This window comes from Tyto alba, unplaced genomic scaffold, assembly GCF_018691265.1.
Source record: "Tyto alba isolate M040663 unplaced genomic scaffold, T.alba_DEE_v4.0 Super-Scaffold_10, whole genome shotgun sequence".
In the NCBI taxonomy this organism is placed as follows: domain Eukaryota; kingdom Metazoa; phylum Chordata; class Aves; order Strigiformes; family Tytonidae; genus Tyto; species Tyto alba.
Genome location: NW_024881262.1, coordinates 9216633 through 9240434, shown reverse-complemented (window position 1 = coordinate 9240434; position 23802 = coordinate 9216633). Strand labels below are relative to the sequence as shown.

At 42.1% G+C, this 23802-nt stretch overlaps 3 protein-coding genes across 4 annotated transcripts in view; 1 reads left to right on the top strand and 2 right to left on the bottom strand.

Annotated features, from left to right (window-relative positions):
* The window catches only part of USP13 (ubiquitin specific peptidase 13), a 53576-nt gene extending 47092 nt beyond the window's left edge, over window positions 1-6484 (bottom strand). The window contains exon 1 of the mRNA XM_042800577.1: window positions 6220-6484. Within this exon, the coding sequence (XP_042656511.1) occupies window positions 6220-6372 (153 nt within the window). The 5' untranslated portion in view covers window positions 6373-6484. The remainder of the gene's footprint in view (window positions 1-6219) is intronic.
* A 3737-nt stretch (window positions 6485-10221) lies between these two features.
* On the bottom strand, window positions 10222-15307 carry NDUFB5 (NADH:ubiquinone oxidoreductase subunit B5). The gene is made up of 6 exons (XM_042795237.1): window positions 15107-15307; window positions 14383-14471; window positions 13400-13466; window positions 12558-12619; window positions 11275-11381; window positions 10222-10453 (listed from the first exon to the last, which is right to left on the bottom strand). The coding sequence occupies exons 1-6, from the start codon at window positions 15231-15233 to the stop codon at window positions 10333-10335; spliced, it is 573 nt and encodes a 190-aa protein (XP_042651171.1). The 5' UTR covers window positions 15234-15307; the 3' UTR covers window positions 10222-10332.
* Window positions 15301-22560, top strand: MRPL47 (mitochondrial ribosomal protein L47). Of its 2 annotated transcripts, none has more exons than XM_042795219.1 (7): window positions 15301-15433; window positions 16820-16965; window positions 17582-17642; window positions 18364-18460; window positions 20113-20243; window positions 21704-21799; window positions 22255-22560. In XM_042795219.1, exons 1-7 carry the CDS (start codon window positions 15348-15350, stop codon window positions 22370-22372), a joined length of 735 nt encoding a protein of 244 aa, XP_042651153.1. In that variant the 5' UTR covers window positions 15301-15347; the 3' UTR covers window positions 22373-22560. The 2 variants fall into 2 exon arrangements, with proteins under 2 accessions (XP_042651153.1, XP_042651159.1); XM_042795225.1 differs by having other exon boundaries at window positions 15324-15433; window positions 16797-16965.
* Window positions 22561-23802: the final 1242 nt, after the last annotated feature.

Below are 23802 nucleotides of genomic sequence, written 5' to 3'. Positions count from 1 at the left end.
ACCCACAGTCCACAGCAGGGAGAAAAGTATTAAAAAAAAAAAAAAAAAAAAAGGAAAGAAAGCTCGTTTTATGTATTTAGGTAATAATTAATCTTTTGCAGAAGTAGGATGAGGAAGGAAAGGGAGAGGGAATCCACACCGAAAGAGAGCTAAAAATGCAACAGTTACTCCCTCTCAAGCCTGAAAAACAGAGCAAGGGAGGTGGCGGATGAGAGGTCTGACAAACACTAATGCCAGTCTATAAGGAAAGAGAAAGAGATCATCACCTCACTTCACACATGCTCATGGCACCAAACACTAATAGCTTTCAAACACTACTAACCTGATCAGGATTTGAACTAATGACCTGTATACCATTACCAACACCACCCTCCCCCCACCTCCCCCCCTCCATTTAGACCCCTCAGGGAAATCTAGGGTTTAGTAATTTCAACTTCTGAGGTGGCTCAGACAATAATGAATTTATAAAAACACAATTGCTGCAGTGATCTACTAACATGGCAAACAGTTACAGACTTGAGCACAATGTCTACCATGCTCTGGGCTAAATGCCAACTACTAGGGATGGCACTGGATACTTCCCTACAAACAGATTATTTCACAATTGCTTAATAAAGATGTCTGGTGTCTCTGTTGTAGCTTCCAGATGGGCACATGGACAAAACCTATCCAGTACAAAATTTACATTTCCAGGGAAGAAAAAAGCCACGTGGGCCAGTCACTAAAATGAAACTAAACCACCATTCCAAGAGGCGAATTGACTGCTCACTCACATGCATAAGTCTTAGGCAAACTCCAGAGCTGGGCATATGTAATTCTGAAGCAGTATTTTGTACAAGTCACATTCACGGGCAGGATCAAGGCTTCACAGTAAGTGAGCAGATACAATGGCAAAACTAACATTAGGTCACGAGCACTTCTAATCTGCAGCCAGGACTACAGAACTTCCATCCATCAATCAACACTGTTTGGGGTCAGATCATCCAGGTGGGCCACAGAGAAATGTCTCAGATCCATCATGGTTTACTTCCTAGCTCAGGCCCAGTACCATACCTCAAGCAGTGCCACCTCTACTGCTTCCACAGCAGCTTAGATTTAGAGAGCGCCTGATGACTTTTGCTTTGTGCAGAGCCCTAGCTGTACCGTTGATCACAAAGACAGCGCTATGTTTCCACAACGGAAAATCTGGGGTAAAGAGTTGAGAGGTAACCTAATGGTTCCACAGCGATTCAGCAGAGTTCCAGGGTTGTCCATTTGCCTGCATCTCTGCATTTATCCTCTAGCACTCCAGGTACCTCACAATCAAAGTCTCTCTGCTACGCTATACCCAAAATATTCCAGCCCATCATCACTCTGGACAACAGGATACCTGAAGTTTGGTCAGTCACTGACACAGAGGGAAAAGCTAGTAAGATTCAAATTTAGATCAAACCCACAGAAATGCACATACACACTGGTGGCTCTCCAGAGCTGCAGTTATTTTTCATTTGTGAGCCACTGCAGGCACAACCCTTACTGATTTTACCATTCTCCAACTTCGGAAGACCATTTAGTTAACCTTAGTGATGCAGCAGTACAACACTGCTCTGATTTTTCAGGTGATCACCCACCAACAAGCAATTCACTGCCTCAACAGCTTGGAAGTCATGTTGCAGTTAAGCCAAAATCCTTGTCTGGAGTATTTGATTTGTCTTTATGAATTAAGTCTTCTTACTTGTTTCCTCAGTGCTGCTCCTGTCCCATCAACAGAAACAAAATACCAGCCTACCCCTTCCAGACAGTGGCCCCAGTGACTTGCTAATTTTCTTCAAGGAATACTGAACAAAGAAACAGACAGATAGAAAGTGCTTATTTCTAGGAAGTTTTACACAGCATAGTCACTCATATCCATTACACACTCCAAACTCTCAAGGATTTCAGTCTCCGCTATAGTGGGTAATGAACAGCAGAGCATCAGCACAGTTTAGCCTTTGGGAATTGTCCTAACATAACCATTACAGAGTCCCCGAGCCACAGAAATGAAGTCAGCAAGATTCACAAAGGAAGCTGTTGTCAGCAGCAAGGTTTTCCACCAGAGTGAAGCCAAGCTTTAAGCTGCTCAAACAAACACAGTCCTGCAATCTACAGAACCAGACTGCTTGGTCCTGTTGCGGTATCAGACTTGTGACCTGTGCTGTGGTTTTAACCAATGTCCTTCGTGGCGAAAGTTTTAGAGCACATCCATCTACAACACGCATAGCCTACATGTAAGGCTTTCTCATACTCCATTTTGTATCCCTTTTCTAGCAGTTGCCTCTCCCTCAGATGCATCTGGTCTAAAATGATCAGAGGTCTTTGAGACAAGGATCTCATTAAAAGGTGGAATTTCCACCCAAGTACTATACCTCTGTGGAAGTAATAAGACAACAAAAGATTATATAATGCCATCTTTTTGCCTCCTTCATTCTACGGAACACAAACTCAGGCTCATCCACCAAAAGAGGAAGAAGCACCATAGTAGACAAAATAGGAGAGAAGACAGCTACACCACAGCAGCACAAATACAGAAAAACAATCACCATGAGGGATGACTATGCATCAGATCTGAAAAATGAGAGGTGCAGAACTTCACCAGTCAAATAGCAGGAAAACAGTAGGCTACAGTAGCTGCTGGGCCAGTCGCTAGCAGGACTGATACTCAACACTAGCCATGACTGTGTTTTGTGGACAGCCTTCCTTCTCTCCTCAATTGCTGTAGAAAGAATCAATGGCTAACTGGAGCAGGAGCCCTTATCAGAAAAATGCAGTTTTTCTAGAAGCCACCAAAAAAAAACCCCAGACAAATAATTAAGAATTGTCGTATAAAGGCATTTTTTTCTAATCTTATGAAACAAGCAAACTTAAAAAGTGTCACTAGAGGACTTAAGTGCACAGAAATTTGCCTTCTGTTTCTGCCCACTTTTCTGGAAATCAACCCTAGTACGTTCTGTTTGAAACTGGTTTCTCATCTGTTTAGCAGTCTTTCTAACAATACTACCATCATGACAAGACCATCGTGGTTATGGTTAATCCACATGGAAGAAATACACTGAATATCCACTTGTACCTCTCCTAGCTCACACTTCTGAAATCTCTCAACTAACGACTCTTTGTGACACTGAAGCATGGTTGTTCCCAGATCTCCACCCAAGGAAGTAAGATTTAAAACACATGGAAAGGGAATGTCAACCAATTTTAAGAACAACCAGTGGAACTGCCTGTATCCACTGGAACATAGATATTCAGTGACACTACACCACTCAAATCCAGACAAGAGGACACAACTGACAGAGTGACAATCAGGTCTGCAAAAGCAGGGTGTCTCAGCCACGTTAAGCTTTGCACAATGAGAAGTAAAAGAAGAAGCCACTCACTCCCAGTACTTCATTTTCTTTGGCACCTCCTGATGCAAACAGCTCTGGCTTTGATCATCCCACCCTTCTTGGTCCTTTTCAAAATAGCTGCAGAATCTTTCTCTACAATACTTTGTACCCTAATATTCACAGGTCTGATGGGTTTCAGTGTATTTTAAAGATCACACCACTTCCTTACAGGGCAAGTGATATACAATTAATATAGCTAAAGACACTTGAGTATAGAGCTGCTGTGTGACTGGGTATGCCACTTTAAAAGATACAAACACTCAGGAAATTCACTTATTTGGAGAAGAAAAAATAGAAGGTAAAGCCTGAGAGACAGTCTTAAGGTCTTAATGAAAGAAACTACTGAAATAAGATCTGATATTGAAGAAAAGTGACAGAACAAAACATTCTGTGTCGACTTTTTAACACTGATCATTTGCTTTAATATTATAACAAAAACAAAGGTTATCTTATTTCAAGAACAGGCAGACACCTCAATAGGAAGAGGTTTGCTTAGGTTATATGAAGCTCACCTAAAAAAAATAAGTCACTAAACCAACCTAATACAAAGCATACAGAAACAAACACCTCCCTTTAGCCAAGGCAACAACTTGTCTGTATCCTTTCACTTCCCGTCTGAACAAAATACTGCAAAAAGACAGCTTTACTATTTTCAATTTGTAAATGACAGTGTTTTACCCAAGAAAGCACACATTTGCCCTTTAGAATAGTCATCCTAGAAACAATAGCCAAATATATTAGATTATACGGGAATAAAAAATAAAATCCGAGACAAGCCCTTTGCTCGATTAAGATGCGGAACGGGAATGGGCTGAAAAGCCATGGAAAACAACAGAAACTGAGACTAGTTTTATTTTTACAGGTACTGCACAGGTTCAGCCAAGTCTTTTGCCCAGTGAATGACTATAATGCAATTTAAACAAAAAGTTTTAACAACGGTGGACTACATCTTCCAAAATCTGAACTCTTCTCTCAAGAGTTAAAAGGATTAAATATTAAAAAAAAAAAGAGCAAACAAACAAAAAAAACCCAACACACACAATGATTCCAACTCCTCTTCTTACTTTTACACATAGTTTCTGTTAAGTTTTGCTCAAATGTTTTCTGTTTTGTTCAAACACATTGTTTTGCTAAACACAGCTTTTGCTGTGTTTACCTGAGGCTTGTTGGGGGTGGTGGTGATTGGTTGTTTTTTTAATTAGTAGCAGTACTTAATATGCCTTCCTACTTGTTAACAGAAACTTTTCATAAACCATGTTGAAGAAGCCCAGAAGTATTACTAAAAGCTTCAGCCATGTATTCACCAGAGCAGAAGCTTGAAGGAAAGACTGTGGTACGTTTGTTTTCCCCAAAAAAGCCTTATTAAGTGTATAATGCAATTAGCACCTCTGCAGTAGAGTCTGATTTGGCAGTTTTAATCAGACCGCCTCCCAGTACAGTCAGGGCTGCTGGGTGACACTTGAGATCTGAAAAGTGTGGGTAAAAATAACCCTTGTTCAACAAGACATGATGAACACCAGACAGCTGAGTCACCTTTAAAACTGATTTTGATTTTCTGTATCAGAAGGAATTGTCAAAGAAAGGGGGATAAAGGATTAAAAAATATGTCTGAAATGTATCTTTCATTAAATATTCTGTAATGTAAACCCAGAGCTTCCTTTTGATTGCTGCCATTGACTTTAACATCAATATATAGTGCTCAACTACTTCTGGGAAACCTCTGCTTCATGTAGAGGAGCAACTTCAAATAAAATTTCAGATCCATTTAAAAAGTATAATTACTATGCATCTGTTTCTTACAAACCATTGACTATTACTATTTATGAAGGCTTCCAGTATTATCAACAAAGTTAAAAATTAGTCAGGCCCCAAATCTGCCACTGAACACATGCAATCTGTGGAATTTGTGGATGTTCTGCAAGACAGCTGTAACACCACAGAAAATTTACTGTACATCAAACATTCATTTGACAGCCAACTAAACAAGCTAGTGAGGAAATGATACAAGTTTGTTGAAGTCCAGTGACACAGCTGAAACCCTGTGAGAGAAAGTGTTTCACGAGGACTTTCACACTGACTTACAGGTTGAGCCTTTACTCTGGAAGCTATGAAGACTGTAGAGTGAGCACCGAGACAGAAGGAAAGCAAAACGATTGGCATATGCTAGACAAAATACGCAAACGAGAAGACGAGCTACTGCCCCTGTTCACTACCTCAGCGTGAAAGCAAAAACAAGGGCCCCCGGGGGAAGCGGGCAGACTTCGAACATCCAGTGCCCATTTCCCAGCAAGCAGGAAAGTTTCCCAAAACCCGCAAAATCCCCGTGTTTAAGCAACCGCTTCTGACCGCCTTAAGAAAAAAAAAAATAAATAAACGAAGGAAGGAAGGGAAGAACACCGTTACCGCGTACGAGCTGGCAGCGCTTTGGCGTGAGCAGCCGCGGCCGCGCAGTGCGGGGGCACCGGGCTGGGCAGGGCTCCCGCCCCGCCGCGACCCCCCACGCGTGGCGGGGGAAGCGCTGCAGCCCGGGCGGGGAGGGCGAGGGGGAACTTGGCTGCGGAGGAAGCCGCGGCAGGTGGAGGCAGGCGGGCCGGGAAAGGAAGGGATGGGGGGAGATTTTGAAGGCTGAAGGGGGAGTCAGCGGCCCGGGGAGGGGGCGAGGGGCTGCCCGCGGAGCCGCGGGGTGCAGCGGGGAGCGGGGAAGGGGCTGCAGGAGGGGCGGGTTTGCCGCAGGGCGCCGGCTGAGGGCAGGTCGGCAGCCCCGCGGCGGGGAAGGGGAGAGCGGAGGCAGCCGTGGGGCGGCTTCGCTGCAACTCACAGGCGAGTCGTAGGAGAAGGCGCACTCCGTCTTGTAGACCCGGTCCCCTGACTTGGGCACCCGGATCGTGGGCATGTAAGGGACGAGCAGCTCGCCCAGGTCCCCGGCGGCCATCTGCGCATCGCCGCCGCTGAAGAGCGCGGCCCGCTGCATGCTGCCTGCCTGCCTGCCTCCCTCCGGCCGGGCGGGCGGGTGGGCGACGAGCGGGTAACGCGAGGGAGGCAGAGGGCAGCCGGGCCCGGGGCAGGACGCGGCGGCGGCGGGAGCCGGGCCCGAGGGAGAGGAGGGGGGAGGGAGGATGCTATTTTTAATCCAATGGCAGCGGGAGCGGCACCAGCTGCGGCGGCGGCACTCGGGGGTCCCGGCGAGGGCGGGAGGGAGGGGCAGGGCGGCGGGGGCGGTCCGTGCCCGGTGGCCCCCCCCGCCGCCTCCGCCCCGTCCCCTCAGCGGGGCGCGCCGGGAGGTGTCCGCGGGGGCGGCCGCTCCCCTGAGGCGGTTCCCGCCCCCGCCGCGGCCTGGCGGCCGGTACCCCGGCGGGGCCGAGCAGGCAGGAGGGGCGGGAGAGAGGCCGCGCGACGCTCTTACACCCCTTTTACCAGAGAACCTTCGTATCCGTGAGAGGAGGGTGGAGGCTGCGTCTCTCGGCGCGGCTGGGAGCGGGCTTCCCTTTGAGCGCTGATGCTCTGCTACAGGCTCTTTTATTTACTCTTTCAAGCAATTAAAGCAGCCGGTCTGTCAGAGTCTCGGGCCGCGGCGGGGCGGCCCCTGCCCCGGGGGTTGGGTCAAGCCGCGGCGGCCGGTGCTGAGGGACGAGCCGTGGGGTTGCGGAGCGGGAGCGCCCGGCCTGAGGCAGCCCCAGTGCCCAAACCCACATTTCGGGTCTTGAGGGACTGTACCTTTAGCTTTTTTTTTTTTTTTTTTTTTTTTTTTTTGTACGTTTGCTGTGTTTCTCCTTGCTTTTCACTTCGAAACAATACTATTAGGGGAAGGAGGAAAAGAGTAAAGTAACTTTGTAGGAAAAAAAAAATATTGAAATAATTTTTTCCAAGCAATAACCAGTAACTATTGCATATGCCTGACAGCAGCAGGATTAAATAAATGACTGATCCATTTAAAATTAAGATGTAAAATGTAGATGAATAGCCTTCCACCCCTGGTCCACATTATACCCACTTCCAAGCAGGTGATGTAACCTTTGCTATAACCACCTTTTACCTCAAAAATTAAAGTTTCAAAAGGTGGTTCTAGTAAAATCTCAATTAGCAACAGAATTGAAAAATAAGTTTGTATCCAGCTACAAAGAAACAGGCTGTGAGTGAGCAGACCCATACAGTCTGTTCTCAGCAATTTTTCTAGCAAAAAATCAAGTATTGGGAACAATGTGAAATACCAAGGGCAGAATATGATGTCAATGGAATGGCCTTAGACTTACTCAGGAACAGACATTACATCAAAGACTTGTGAGCATCATTGGATGCTTGATAAAACCAAAAATTAATACAGGGTCACCAGACAGATGTATTTTACCTGAGAAGACTTTGTGCTTTTTTAATGGCTTTTCATATGATTAACTCAGCATTTACAAACAATGAGAGCCATAATAAGACATACAAGTCATCTAACCTGAAAGATTGACTCGAGCAAAAAGGACAAGGCAAAGCACTGATAGAAAATTAATCAAAGTCTTTCTAATGTTTGGCAGTGCTAGGAATCAGCAAACTACGTGATCTTTACTTAAAACAGTCTTTGCGATGTTGCTTAATGTAGAGAAAGATTTGAAACCACAAGGTCATCAGGGATTACTAAACGACTTGGTCTTATTTCCTTAAGAAAAAAAGGTGGGAATTTTGAATATGGACAGATCTTTTGGGGTCACAGTTAAGAGGTACTTTCCATCCCTCTATTGAGGCATTTAAAACTAGAGTACCATGGCCGGTAGATCCTGGGGAAACACATCCCTCTAGTGGCAAATGTCTGCCAGATAAAGAGAATACCCTCTATATTCCCTACGTAGCTGGCAAAAGGGGTGTAGAAGAATAGCTGTAGAGCTCTGAAAATGCATAGTAGGTCTGTGTGTGCATGTCCTCACATACAACTTGCCTTTTTTATATAAACTCTTGGCTTGCTTTTTTACTTCCAATTCACCCTGGAAAAGAAGCCGTTATCCTAAAAGCTACCAGAAAGGTTTATCCATTTAATCTCCAAAATCACTTACGTAGCCTCTCTACACTAAATACATTGGGAGTATAAAGTTTGAAGTTTTCATCTTGAGATTTTGCTATCAAGACTTATGTTTTTATGTACTAACAGCTGTGTAATCACACAGCAGAAGACGGTATCTGTTCACCTAGCAGTCATAAGATGACCCATAAAAACCTTTAACTGAAGTTAACCTATACCATTCTCCCTGGATTGATCCTTGCTCTTCAGGCATCTAGCAATCCTTTCATAACAACCTTCAATAAGCAGTTTCAAATTTTCTCCTTGTTTGTCTCACTGTCACATGAAGCAGAAAGCTAACAACAGTATGAATAACTTGAATATATTGCCAAAAAATGTTAGAGAGACAGCAGTTACTACAAAAATACTTAGTTTAATATCTGTCCACTGAGATTCTTCCCTCTCATGAGAAATTTTACATGACAGAGCATAGACTTTAGCCTAGGAACTGTGGGGGTATTTTCAAGAGTACATGAAAGACTTAGGCTATAACATTCCTTACAATCACTAAAGTGTGAATTTATATGCACCACACACACTGTAATGTTTAAGAACCTTTCCCTTGCTTTCTACTCCTCCATCTAACAGTGTAGACAGCCATAGATCTAGGCAAGTACTTCTGTCTTTATTTTGCCTTCTGAAAACACAGGAGGTATCTGAGGTAATAAAACCAAAGCCTTGTTAAAATTGGTTTTAAAGACTATCCTCCCCACAACTATTTGGCATGTGGTTCTCTATGTCACTAGATACACATTTAGAACATGAAAATTATGTGACAATGGTAGGTACCCCTCATGGAGCTTTCTGACATATTAAAGTATTACTAAGCACTTACCGCGTTTTCATCGGTGAAGATCCTTTCTGCTACAAAGGGCGGATGTAGCTCTGTTTTAGATATATTGTCATTTGAACAGGAAGGATGTATCATAGCAAAAGTATCTGTTACGCTTCTAAATCTCATTTAAAAATCAACCATTCAAAAACCCAAACAAACCAACCCCACCAGAGCAATGTAGAAAGATGTTGCAGACACCACTTTTTGGATGATCCTCACAGAGAATTGTCTAGTTCAGAAAGATGGACACAGTCATCTTCGGGCTTTTTTGGTTTTGTTTTGGTTTTCATTTTTTAAAGAGTCTGTTTAAGAAGTCTTTTACAGACACAGACTGTATAGGAGATGAGACTGGAGAAAATTAAAGAGCAGACAAGCATAAATCACGCATACACAAGAGGAAAAAAGTTTAAAACTGTTGACAAAACTAATAAAGGAAGAGCAGCATGCCTGACACTATCAGGGATGAAGGGTATTAACATATCTAAAGAGAGAAACTTCTGAAATAACGCAGAGAAAATTATAGATGTTAAACAATATGCAAGTTGGGAAAAAAAGAGTGAAAGATGAGTTTAAGTACAAGTCATGAGAAAGAAAATATCTGTCTGAAGTGGTAGATATAATCCTCATATTCTGAAGATCTGAAGGTATTTTTTTCACTTGGTTCATCTTCCACAAACTATGTGACACAAAGCATTGTGAAAGAAAAAAGCCTTAGTTTCCTGTACCTTTCATTTAAAACTTTAAATACTAGAAATCACAAAAGGAAGACTAATGTTGCCAACTTGTTTCACATATTAGGTCACAAAGCTCATTTTACATCGATGTTCTGGACAAAATGAGTAATTGTTGGCAACTAACATAAGGCATCTTCTCTGATTAACAACTTTAACAGCTATATGAGCTTAACTGCCACACAGTTTCTTTCAAATTATTGGAATCAACACAAATACTGTTGATTTTTATTAATTTCCATCAGTAAGCAGCAGGATATATATTACATAGCTCAGTCACAATTTGTCAGTATGCATTTAAGACCATGCATGCTGTCTTAAAATTGTTTAATTGTCAGGCGTGGCTTTCATAGAATTGTCAACAAGATTTTTATCAGGTGTTTCATAATGATACCAAGGTCCATCTCCCCTGTGTCTCATCAGTCTGCGTGCCTCCAACTCCATCAGCCTGAAAATAAAGAGCAACAGACACACTCAACATGAAATTTATTGGTTTGGATCATACATATAGCAATGTTTAACAGGACATTACTGACAACAGCACTAAGTTTAGCATCTATGGTTTATAAATACTACTGAAACATATGTAATATCAAATATGAAGGGTTCAACTAAAGCATGAAATATTACATCCTTCTATTTAATTTTTCAGCAAGTCATCTCCCAAAAGAGTAATAAAAATTCTTGCAGGAGTTCTTCCCTAGTAAAGGGCTAGACAGTTTTTTTGATACAGCTTTCAACTAAAAATGAATAGGAGCAAAAAAATCATAAGTAAATGTGATGGTAGAAGGCTCTCTTGATCCCAACAGCAACAGTTTGTGAAACTCAGACCTTCTTCTACCACCAGTTTACTCCGAGTAAGTATAGAATAAACCAGTACAATGTAGTTGCTGCCCACAAAATTTTCAACTGCAACAAGGAACCTGACCAGTCTTGTGAACAGTCATTCAGCTACTCAACTAAGCTATGAGCATTACCAGAGGCAAAATCAGCTGTCCACTTTCAAATGTGAAATATTTTGAAGAGAAACCGTTGTTTTATAAGACTGCCCTTGGATCGTTCCAGTCCTGGCAATCTTAGTACTGAGAAGGCAGGGACTACAGGTACTATAACTTCCACTTTGCCATCAGCCAGTGCAGCACACACTTGGGGTCAAGTGATACTTAAATAACCACGTTATGTCAGCATCTCATACTCAGTATGTTAAGCAAAGTAAGAGTCAGCTACAGTATATGTCAGTATTTTAAACCCCGTGACTATATAACATACCTCATTTCAGTTTTCTTCGCTTCAATATCAAGCAAAGCCATCTGTTTCTCATAGTCCTTTTCAGGGGGGTCAAGTAAGTAACGAGCTATCCAGCGACTTATAGGGTGCTGGAAAATACAGAGGCAGAGATTATTCACGCAATTTCCAAGTAGAAATATCATCATAACTAAATAATTTTGCATGTTCCCTGTCCTGAGAACATGTCATTGACACTACGGGTGCTGCTATTCAAACCATAATAGTGAAGTTGAGAACATGCTCCATTATTTCTAAGATCTGAACCCTAAAAAGCTCTATTTCTTTTGCCATTTTTAATGCCAAGATCACCTGCAGATAACTGTAGCAAAATTAAAACTTAACGGAAGACATATGATTTATTTTCTGTTGAAGTAAAGTTCCTTAAACTGCCACTGTAATCACAGCAATGGACTCCAAACCTCTTACCGTAATCAGTAACATTTTGAAGTTTTACTTCCACATAGAGATCATTTCAATAGGGACAAAAGTCTAAATTAGTTGAGAGTCATAAGAGTATTGCTGAATTCAATTACTTCCTATCAAAACCAAAAAAGTGCTTACAGCAAGAAGCCAGGGAATAATTTTAAGAAAATAAAATTTTAAAAGCATAACCTTGATTTTCTGACTATAAAAATCTTCAATTCTAGATATAAAAGCACATGTGATGTTGGACTTTTAAACAACACTAGCAAATAATACAAAATAATGTCATTTCAAACTCCAGTATCTCGAGATGTTGTAGTTCCAGAGCAAGAAACAAAGACCAAAACTGCATGCCAAGAATAAAGAGAATCACAGAAAGGTTTGGGTTGGAAGGGACCTTAAAGATCATCTAGTTCCAACCCCCTGCCGTGGGCAGGGACACCTTCCACTAGACCAGGGTGCTCCAAGCCCCGTCCAACCTGGCCTGGAACCCTTCCAGGGAGGGGGCAGCCACAACCTCTGGGCAATAGAAGACTGTTCTTACTACTTAGGAATATTATAAAAGAATTCTTGGCATATAGCTTCAGCAGTTTAATTGCATAAATTTACAGATCATTTGCATCTACTTCTGTCAGTAAAAAGATTTCCTACGCATGTTCCTAAAGCTGAAAAAAAGCAAGTTTACCAAAATCATAATTGCACAATTCGAGTTCTACTCCACTGATACCCAGTGGCAGAGATATGGTCATCCTCTTTATCATACTCCACATACTTTTCTCCCAAAACTACCATCAAGAGAAAGGCTGTCCATAACATGCCACCCTTTTACATGCTACACTCACTTTGTAGTATTCCCAGTAGTCTGGAATATAGCCTTCGGGAATCTCTGCAAGTTCAGCTTCACCTGAGAAAGAAAGGAGGGGAGGAACATTAATTCACGTTTGTTTGGTTGGGTTTTTTTAAGTATCATATATTCTGCCTTTCACAGAGGACAAGATCATTATTTCACACGGAGAGTACTTAATCCCTCAGTCTGAGCTCTATTCAGAAAAACTGGAATTGTAATTTTTCTGGACACTTCACACTGCATGTATCTAGCTCACAAACCTTAAGACACACAACAAAAGGGTGAAAATAGCAGCTGTACAAAGAAATAACTAAGATCAAGTCCACAGAAATGCCCTTTAAAGTGAGTTGAAAGCATGGATTTTTTCCTAATTTCTCTTTTAAATTAATTCTATATTATTATAGTAGTAGATTTAAAACATGTATTGTCAAGCAGTTTTGCCTTTTTTTGCTAAATAAAAAATGACAGTTGCAGTTTATTGCAGCCTTCTAAGAAGTATGTAAAAAAAGGTAATACAGGCTTCTCATCTGAGTACAGAACTGTTCACTGAACTTCACTGATGTTCCTTGTTCCTCACATGGAAGACTATCAAAGGATAGAATTTTCCCAGTTTAAAAATGTGGAAAGCTTTAAAAAACAAAACAAAACAAAACAAAGGCAACAACTGCAGAAAAATAAAAATACTAGGAATATCTTCCACATACTTATACAATATTACCTATTTGATGATCTTCCAGAGAACAAGCCTTAAAAGATCTCTTTTTTCTATCCAGCATGCTTAGTTTCCATTTAATAATTTTGACTGTGTACTTAGCTTAGACATGACAAAGCACTCACCAATGAAGATGTTCACATATGTTATGAATAGTGCCACTGGTATTCCCGTCAGAAATACATAGAATCTCTGTATAGGGGATAAAAAGAAACAGTATGGGAAACTCCGAAGGCTGACAAAATTTAGATAAGGCTAGTCTGAAAATAATGTAACGGCCAATAATACTTAGATTTGCATTCATAGGTTAGATAGGGATGTTGTACGTAAAGACATATTGCTGCTTAAAATGAGTGAATTAACAAACTAGAATACAGAAACAGCAATGCTGTGTCAATCCACGAGCCTATTAAGTTCAGCTTTCAGTCTCCTGGAGAGGCCAGTCTGTGCAGAGCAGGCAGCAATGCTTTCCCTCAGTGCTGTCTCAGCATCTTGTGGTCACTAACTTCAGCATTTAACTGTAACGAGGCGCTAACACCAATGCAACATAATCCAACATGAATATAACCACGGCTGGCTTTGGTAACTGGATGACAGATAAAGTAAGCCTGATCACACGAAGGGAGTTGTATCAAGTTGGCTGTTACCTGTCATAATAGGCTTTATCTAAAACCTAGCTTTTTAGGGGACAAACTCAGGTCAGGCTTCCTAAATCTCATCTCTGGTATTACTGGCTTAGGTAACTGCAGGTAAACCCTGCAGAAGAGTAATTCTAATACATTTTTAAAGGGAGGATAAAGTGGAAAGCATTTGTAGGTTATGCATATAAGAACTACAGACACATATTTTAAGAATGCTACAAGAGCATTAGTTTAAGTACCTATCACAATCTTTATCATTAGGCCAATCTTTTTACTTCATCTGGCCCTGATTTCACAACACGGACAATTCATTAGGAGAAGGACTGGAAATTCTTGTTTATGTATACAGCACCAACCACGTTTTAGATGCTGTCATGTTAACAATATAGAAAGCTGTATTTCAGACGGGCTTATGCATTTGCAAGGGATGTGTTACACTAAATGTAATAAATTTGTTTTTAACTCACCAACAAGTTCAGAAATCGAGTATCGTAAAAACTTGTTGCCTTGATGATAAACATTCTCTTCCCATGGCTGCTGCTATGTCGTACAGGAGCTGAAAATCAAACCAAAGTATTATGTTTTTTTCTCCCTTTGGTGATTGTGCAAGGATAAGGTCAACAAAACGCGCTTTTAAAAAAAAAAAAAAAAAAAAAAAAGGTGTATACAGCAGTGGCTGAATAGCCGCTGGTTTTCTGGAGGATATTAATATTCCTAAAAGCCTACCTGAACTAATTTCCTTTTTTGCTAGAATGAACGTATTTTTCTTCTAACTAGATCTATTTCTACCTTTAAGTCCCAACAAAACCAAATCATTGAATGTCATTATACTGGGCCAAGGAGGATTCAGAGATCAGTACGTCAGGCAGTTTGGCCTCCCGCCAATTTTGATCCACGTCGTACCCGTGAAATGCAATTTCTCGGCGGAAGCAAAATACACCTTGAGCGCCGCGGGGGGGTTTCCCTGCGCGCCGAACGGGCTCGCTACACCCGCTCACCCACGGAAAACTCGCGCCGCCCGGCTCCCTCCTCCCGGCCCGGCCCCTCCGCCCCGCACCGGCCGCGGCAGCCGAACCCCCCCGCGGCCTCGCGCGCCCCCGCTCCTCAGGCGGGCACCTCTCCCCCGATCCCCAAGGTCACCTCACCCCCGCCGCCCCCGGCCCGCCCCCTTCCCGCCGCCCCAGGCCCTACCGGCGGTCCCCGGGAGCCGGGCGGCCCCGGCGGGCCAGGGCAGGCGAGCACCGCCGGCCGCGCCGCCCGCTACCCGCCGCGCTCCCCAGGCCGCCGCCGCCCGCAGCAGCAGGCTCATGGCCGCCATAGCTGGAACTGGCGCTGAGGCGGAGTCAGTGGTGAAGCTAGGCGGCCGCCATCTTGGAAGAGGGCAGAGCCTTCCCTCTCCTTCCGGCGCCGGGCATTGTGGGGGGCGGGAATCATGATGGCCGCCCTGTGCCGGCGCTTCGCGGGCGCGTTGCGGCTGTCAGGAGCGCGGTCGGGCTGGACGGCGGCCGGCTTGCCCGGGTAGGCACCGGGGCGGCGGAGTCCGAGGCTCGGGAGCGGTTGGGGCGGGGTTGCGGCGCGTTGCAGGCTGTAGCGCCGTTCCCGATCGGCGCTGGCGGGAGGAGCCGGACCGTGCGGGTGTCCCGGCTTCTGAAACCATTCCTGGGAATTGCGGGGTAGCTTAGAGCGGAAGGCATTGAGGGAGCGTAGTATGAAACGTTCCGCTGGGCACGTTACAGCTTCGCAGTCGTTCTGCTTTCCGTGCAAACCTCGTGGAGTTCAGCAAGGCCAAGTGCAAGGTCCTGCCCGTGGGTCGGGGCAATCCCCAGCACAAACCCAGGCTGGGCGAGGAGTGCATGGAGAGTAGCCCTGAGGAGAAGGACCTGGGGGGGATTAGTGGATGGAAAACTGACTGTGAGCCAGCAACGTGCGCTCACAGCTCAGAAAACCAACCGTGTCCTGGGCTGCATCAAGAGAAGTGTGGGTAGCAGGTCGAGGAAGGGGATTCTCCCACTCTCCTCCAATGTGGGGAGACCCCCCTGCAGTGCTGGGTCCAGCTCTGGGGCCCCCAACAGCAGAAGGACACGGAGCTGCTTGAGCGGGGCCAGAGGAGGCCACGAAGATGCTCCAGGGGCTGGAGCAGCTCCCCTGGGAGGCCGGGCTGAGAGAGTTGGGGGGGTTCAGCCTGGAGAAGAGAAGGCTCTGGGGAGACCTTCAAGTGGCCTCCCAGGGCTTAAAGGGGGGACAGGGAAGGTGGGGATGGACTATCAGAGGGTGTAAGGATAGGACGAGGGGTGGTGTTTTTAAATTGAAAGAGAGCAGATTTAGATCAGCTATAAGGGAGAAATTCTCTACTGTGAGGGTGGTGAGACACTGGCACAGGTTGCCCAGAGCAGCTGTGTCTGCCCCCTCCCTGGAAGGGTTCAAGGCCAGGCTGGACGGGGCTGTGAGCACCCTGGGCTGGGGGAAGGTGTCCCTGCCCAGGGCAGGGGATTGGAACTACATGATCTTTAAGGTCCCTTCCAAGCCAAACCAATTTATGATTGCAGTGTGAATTTTTTTTTTTTTTTTGTGTTCATATCCTGTGTTTACTGCTTTTGCATTTAGTTAAAGGTCAATGTAGGAGGATGCATTCTTGTACAGTGTAGCTCAAAGTTATTCTTTCTTTTAACTTTCAAACTGTTGCTTATCTCTGAGTATAGATAAATGGTAATTAGATGAAACAAGTGGTAGAGGAGAGAACACTGAGATAACATATTTAGGAAAAACCGAACTTGTGCCTTTTCCCCCTAGGCTGTGGTATTCACCTGTCTATACGACTTGGGCCTTTATGAATGAAAGAAACATCCTCATTTAGCTGAATATTATTTCTCCTATCGTGTAGTTTCCCATTTAATTTTTATGCAGATTGACGCTGAACCTGTTTCACAAGAACCTAGCAAAAGTTGAGCCCCTCCGTCAGTTGAAGCTTCTGCACACCACTTTGTCTCGGAAAGGTCTGGAGGAGTTTTTTGATGATCCACAGAACTGGGGAGAAAAAACGGTAAAGTCTGGTGAGTTATATTTGGCATTTCTGATAGCGATCTTTGAGCCACTTGGGCTCAGTTGAAATCTGACCTATTCTTTTGTGATACAGGGAGTATTCATAGCTACATAAAACTTATTTTTTATATGTATGTGTACATACATACACTTGTGTGTTTTTTGCCTGTTAATTTTATGTTTTCCATGTATTGTGTTTATGAAAGCAAATAGCTATTACGCAGCACGATATTTTGTTCTACATCCCCTGCCTTCCTCTTAAGCGAGAGTGTATCACAGAAGAGATAATATTTGATGAAGTATACAGTACCTGGGAAGAAGAATATTTCAGTGTAAAGATTCATCTTACAACTTTCTCTGTTCTCAGTCTTTTACAAATAAACAGTACATACCATTGCCTTTTTAATGTGTTGTATATTTAAAGGAAAGCTTTGAATATCCACAAGGATAGTTTTCCAAGAGGTAGTATTGTTTTAAAAAGTGATCCTTGTTCTGTTGAGTCAGCTGAACCTGATAATAGAAACACTGTTTGTTTTTCTTTTTTTTCAGAATAAGAGAACTTTGTTCTGTTACATTGATTATACTTCTATTTTTCCTTTTTTTTTTTTTTTTTTTTTTTTTTCCCAGGGGATGCATGGAATATAAAGCAGTTAAGGGGCAAGAGTAGTGAAGACCTGCACAAACTTTGGTAAGTAAGTTCTAGTGAAGTGGCTTCTCTTCTTTCAAAGCAGTTCTGCATGTTTTATTAAATGTGGTTAGTGAACTTTTTAGCCAGTGATTTTAGTCTGCCATATAGCTCTGCATGCTTAAGCCTGCTTTGGGCTTGGAAAAGCCCAAGTTCTGATACTGCTCAGAATACAAAAGCTGTACTGCAGGTGGCTGTGTGAAAGTTGCATCCTGTACAGAGGGTTCAGGTTTGGTAGAAAGAGGCTGAGTCTGAGCGTTGGTGGGCTTGGTTGTAAGTGACCTTTGGTGGGGCTGGAGACTGCATCACCACTCTAGCCAACCTGTGCCAGGGCTAAACTGGCACTTAATTTTTACCAGGAATAGTTTTCCCCTTGCTCTATCTTGTCTTTTTGCTGTGCATTTGTAAGAAGAGTCTGGCTCTGGCTCTGTCCAGGTAGTAGAAGACCTTGTGTGAACCTCCTCTCTGCTTGGCATTCTTTATTCCAGGTTAAGTAAACCTGTCTCCTTCAGCCTCTCCTTGTACGTCCTGTACATCAGCTCTCCTCGCCTCTACTGAGCTTTCTCCAGTTGGTCAGCATCTTTTTGCTGCTTTATATGAAGCCAGCAGGTATAGGCTAGGGGATTGTAGGTTGGACAGCTGTGCTCTATCCAGCAGGGTAATGAAGGAATAATTTCTATTGTATCCAGAAATTATTTTTGAAGTACTGTGCTTTCTGATCTAGGTATGTCCTACTGAAGGAAAAAAACATGCTTTTAACTTTAGAGCAAGAATCAAAACGACAACTCAGGCCTATGCCAAGTCCAGAACGATTAGAAAAGGTAACTTTTTCATACTAGCTAAAAACATAACTAAAATTGCTGAGTGAAGTGTAAGGTGTTTGTAAAACTTGTTAGAGATCGTTCTTTAAACTATATCCGTGATTTTAGTATATTCACAAGCACGGTGCTCAAGCAGTGTTGTAGGAAAAAGGCTTTTCCACCTGTTATATAATGTTAAGAAATATTTTGCCATCTTCGTGCCCTGAAACTGCACTAGAGAATTTTTAGAAACTTCATGGTGAAACTTCAACATTATCTCTATCTTTCCACAAACTTTTTTTTAGCTACTTCACTGGTGCCAACTTGCCTGATAAAGTCTTCTCCAAATTTGTGCCCTTTGGTTCTTTGCTGTTCTCGCTTTTGTCATTCCCTCCTTTTGCATTATTTCAGTTTTGACACTAATTTATTAAATTCTTTCCTCAGTATCTTTACCATTGAAAACTTAATTTACTTATAAATTGGCTGCCATCTCTATGCTGTGTCTCAGTTGGAAATCTACACCTTCACTGGCCAGTTAAATAATTCAGCTCTTTGACATGAGAGAGATTCTCAGCTACCTCCCTATTTATCCAAATTAATTTGGGAAAAGTCTGACCTTTACACTGTTAATCTGAATTTCTGTGTGTGGTTAATAATTGAACTGTGACTTGTCATCATGCACATCTGCAACTGCATTATGATCTCTTTTTTTTTTTTGTGTGTGAGACATGGATTTCATTGGTCTCCTAGTTTTGTCATTTCATCACTGTACTTATAAATTAGGGAAGAATCAATATAAAACTCTCCTCTGGATCTCCTAGTGTATCTTGCTCTAATTTATCATAATATGGTTTCTCAACTGTGTTTTGTGATTCCTATTCTGAACAGTATTTTCTGCTTAGTCCCACCTACACAACCATGTTCAGCAATTACAAGTCACAGTAGGACTTGTTTTGGGAGGGAACCTAGGTAAGTGGCCCCAACACTTCAAAAGTAAAATCCTACTAATTGCCTGTTTGGTTTTGGCTGAAGCCCAAGAAAAGTAGAAGTCAAGCACCAGTTATACTATGATTGCACCAACACACATTACAGCAATCTGCTTATTAAAATTAGCTCTAGCAGCTTCCCAGAGCATTTAACATATTGTCATATGTAATGTGTTACAGTAATATTGAGACAGATGTGACTAAAAAGCTTCAACTCAAGTGTCAGTTTGGTCAAAGCAGCCTTCTAATAAGCCAACCGGCATTACTGAGGTTGTGACCAGACCCCAGAGTGAAAACTAGAATAACAAACAGCCAGTACAAACCATCTGACAGAACTACGTAGAGCATATCTTCTATTTGCTTTCTGTACTTCTAGCATCAGCATTATATCTGGCCTTACATACTAACCAGTTAGTCTTTAATGAAATATCAGACTGTCAGTTATTTCATATCTGCTCTGATTGTAAGTTTGGGTTTTAAAGCACCTATTCTTTACCGTTGTAGTATCCAGGGCCAGTTCAGCTGTTCCACTCAGTCTGCAATTGCAAGATTACTCATGATGGAACTCCTAGTGTGTTTTACCTTTGCCTTTCCTTTAAATTTTGTCTTAAATCTTCATTTGAGATATTATAAATTGTCAGCATTGCGAAGCATTGTCAGCATCCTGAAACTATTTCCTATTTCCAGGTAGAAAAGTCTATGAAAAATATAGACTTGGTTGTCGGAGAAAGAGAAACTGCTCTGAGGCTTTTACAAACTGGCCATGAAAAACCAGTACCTGGCGAGTGGAGACATGACTTCTTAGGACGCACCCACTGGTAGGGGAAGGAGAACTCTTCTTCATATGTGTAAATTTTTCTTGTGGGATGTCTCCTTACCAGAAAATCCTTATCTAATGAAAAAAGGATGCATATACTGTATAGAAATAAGCATGCTTTCTGGTCAGCACTTAAGTGCTTCTTCAGTTTTGGTGTTTTTTTTTTTTTTTTTTTTTTAATGTGGTTATAATTGTTGGTAAATAATTAAATGGCAAACTCTACCATTAATTTTAACAAAATGAGTTAAATTAACTCATATGATTTCTATACTCAAAGGATGTCTGTTACTATAGCTATTCTGTAACACACAAACGTCATGGGGAGTACCGTTCAAGCTGAACTACCTGGACTTCCCTAGTTATAATGCAAAATCCACATATTGGAGGCAACTACCCAAAGTATTGCATGAGACCATAAACATCTGTTGGAATTCCCTGTGAGACTTGGCAGATATTTAACGTAGAAGCTTCTACCTTTAGAATTATTTATTGTCCAGATACCTTCAATAATCTGTAATTTCAGGTGATTATGCTGAAAGATCTGGCAGCACCTGCTATTTAATTAACCACTATTTTACCCTCATCATATTGGCATTTGAAGCACTATTTACAGTATTCAGCTCTGCAATAACAGTGTAGATAACAGAAGATCACACATTATAACAGCAGTGAATTTTCAGTTGTTATCCGTTTGTTTACCTGCTAAATATAAATCAGCAGAGTATTAAATGCACTAACCACTAGATTTACATCTCTAGGGATAAGGCTTCTGCATATCTCTTTTTGCTTGGAGACATTGTCCACAAAGAAGGGTTTGCCCATATATTTGCAAGTACAGTCCCCAGTAAAAGCAGGGGAATGGGGGAGACAAGATGAAATTGTCTTTAAGCACATGCAGAAACTCTGCAATGCACAGAGTAGTGTCTGACACAGTCTGGATGCACTGGAAGCTGTAGGTAAGTCTGCACAAGCCATCTGTGCAGCCCATATGCAAGAGAAATCCCAAACAGAAATAATAGAGTCTATCTTTAGAGGGAAAGACTTCTGTTCAGGCAGACTTGCACTTGCTGTGACACTCCAACACTGGCTTTTAAAAAATTTGTAGTAGAAACAAAACTCTTCACACACAGTTTTTTTCACATCAGCTTTTGATAGTTTTCTTATGCAGGAGTAACTTTAAAATATAAATGCAAAAAAATCACTAGATATACTGGGCCCTCTCTTCAAACATTACAGTTCTTAAAGCAAGACCACTTTCTACAGAAAGACACTAAGCTACGTAGGAGCTATAGTTACAAACCAAGCCAGCAATAGAGCTGAAAGTAAATACCCACCTACAACTTCTGTGATATAGTAGTCGGACCACTTTATCACTGTACTATAACCAAGTGTAACTGGTAGAATCTAAGAATTAAGACAAAAAGTACACATTTGATAATCACCTTTATCTGTCTTTAACAGGTACACATATAAGGAATGGCCAATACCGTGGTACTTGAACAAAAAATACAAAAAGAAGAGATTCTATTACTTACCTCATGTGGATCACTTCATCAGGTAAAAAGATTTTCTGACACTGAAAGTTATTTTCTGATCTGCTCCTCAGTCATCCTTATTCTACTTAGCAAGGAAAAATTTAGTAGTAATCTTGTTTTGCTGGGTTTACGGCTAGTAGACTGAAAAGATCTTATAAAATTAGCTTGTTCTGTTTCCTTTTGCTGTTCCCATTTCGGTTAAGAGACTTGGCTGTCTGATTTTGTACTGTAAAAGTAACTTTACATGCAGACTAGCTAAGATCTTCCCAAAGGTTGAATTTCTGTAGAATTCAAAAGCAGAATTAAAAGAAATTGCTTTGCAGGTGTTTTTTTGATATGCATTTTTATTCGCTGAAAGCAAATTAATACTGAAGTTGTGAATCACTGGGATTCTCTATATGATTGTGTGGGGGGGTAAGATTATCAAGGGTGTTACAAGCTGTGTGGAAAATAACCACACTGACTGCTTTATTTCAGGCTCAGACTTGAAAAAGCTTTACGTAGAAGGGCAAGAAGGCAGAGCCTAGACAGGACGAGGCAGAAGGTCTTGGAAAGGAAGTTCCCTCACCTTGCTGTAAAATCTCAGAGCCAGTAACATGCTGGAAGAGTGCTGCAAGCAAGTGGTTGAGTATCTTTGGCTGGAACATGAAACAAGTTCTGAAACCAGTGAAAACTCCACTGAGCATTCCTGCAAGTCTCCATTTTTTTTTTTTTTTTTTAATCCTCCATTATGTCCAAAATTAAACTTGTGATCTGGAATTAAAAAGCAGCTTTGGTGCATAACTGAAATGAATCCTAACATTAGTTTCTAGAAACATTTGAAAAATTACATTAACCAGCTATTATAAAAGTGAGACGTACATCATTAGCAGTGAAAAGCAGCAACTGACTGCTAGATGAAAATATGAAGCGTAGGGATAATATTTACCTGGTTCAGTTTAACAAATATGCATTAAAACCAGTCAGAAACAGGGGCCTTCTGCAGCTCCCAAACTAGCCTTTGTTCCTTGGTCAACCAACTTACAGGTGTGTCACCCAAGTTACATGTGCCTTCTGCACAAATGCATGGAAAAATAAAAGCTAAGCTCTTAAGTCTGCTACAAGGAACTTTCTCCCTGGGTTGGGTATAGCTTGCTAAATATTTCATACTTTCTAATAGAACATGAACTTTCAACAATGCGGTCTTTATACCTGGATTTCTAGATACCTGTGACAAATTTGCCCAATTTTTTTCAGTGTGCACAATGTTTGAAGGAAGACTGGTAATAGTCTTCTGTGAAATTAAAGCAGAAGGGTATAGCTACTGCTCTCAGTAGATGGTAAACACCTACTTCATAAAAGCTTTTAACCTTCACAGGAGGTTGTGTAGAAATTTAGAATAAAGTCAAACACTAGTCACTGAGGAAGCAAATGTGCTATGCAATATGATCTGATAAAACACTGGAAACTCCAGCAAAACCAAAACTGTAGGAGAGATACATGTTTATTGCCATCATCTTGACCTTCAGTTACTCCTCTGCATCACACAAAATACCCACTTTTTCAACAGAAACTCTTTACAGTGGTGAGAAAGCCCCAGAAAGTTTTGTTCTCCATATGATGCTAGAACATTCACTGATACAGTACGATGGGAGTAATTATTTTAAGAAGATGAAGATAAAAGTTGATTAGACATAATCATGTCACATGACACAGAAGGAAAGCTTGAAAGGCACAGTCATCAATTCAGGAAGAGAAAGCAAGAAAGCCTGCTTTACATCTTTGCCTCTAGCTCCACGCTGTCCCCTCACTCTTTGTACGTCAGTGGTGCTGCAGTAACTCTGCAGCGTTACTCATGGCAGCATGCGAAGCTAGAAGTTCAGTTGACATCCCACCTTCTACTTGAATGCAAACCAGACTAAAAGTCTTTTTCTTCCAGTATCACAACACTAGCTGGTGACTTGTATCACCTAATGTAGCTGACTTAAGTTTGCCTCATTTTGTGAGAGAAACAATTTGTCAATAGCTTTGAAAATCTGCTGGAAG

Coding starts and splice junctions, on each gene's coding strand:
- NDUFB5 (XM_042795237.1), bottom strand. CDS start 15,233: ATGGCGGCCATGAGCCTGCTGCTGCGGGCGGCGGCGGCCTGGGGAGCG. Junction 14,472..15,106: donor CCGGCTCCCGGGGACCGCCG/GTAGGGCCTGGG, acceptor TTTGATTTTCAG/CTCCTGTACGACATAGCAGC. Junction 12,620..13,399: donor ATATGTGAACATCTTCATTG/GTGAGTGCTTTG, acceptor TTTCTTTCTCAG/GTGAAGCTGAACTTGCAGAG.
- MRPL47 (XM_042795219.1), top strand. CDS start 15,348: ATGATGGCCGCCCTGTGCCGGCGCTTCGCGGGCGCGTTGCGGCTGTCA. Junction 17,643..18,363: donor GAAGACCTGCACAAACTTTG/GTAAGTAAGTTC, acceptor TTTCTGATCTAG/GTATGTCCTACTGAAGGAAA. Junction 18,461..20,112: donor GTCCAGAACGATTAGAAAAG/GTAACTTTTTCA, acceptor TCCTATTTCCAG/GTAGAAAAGTCTATGAAAAA.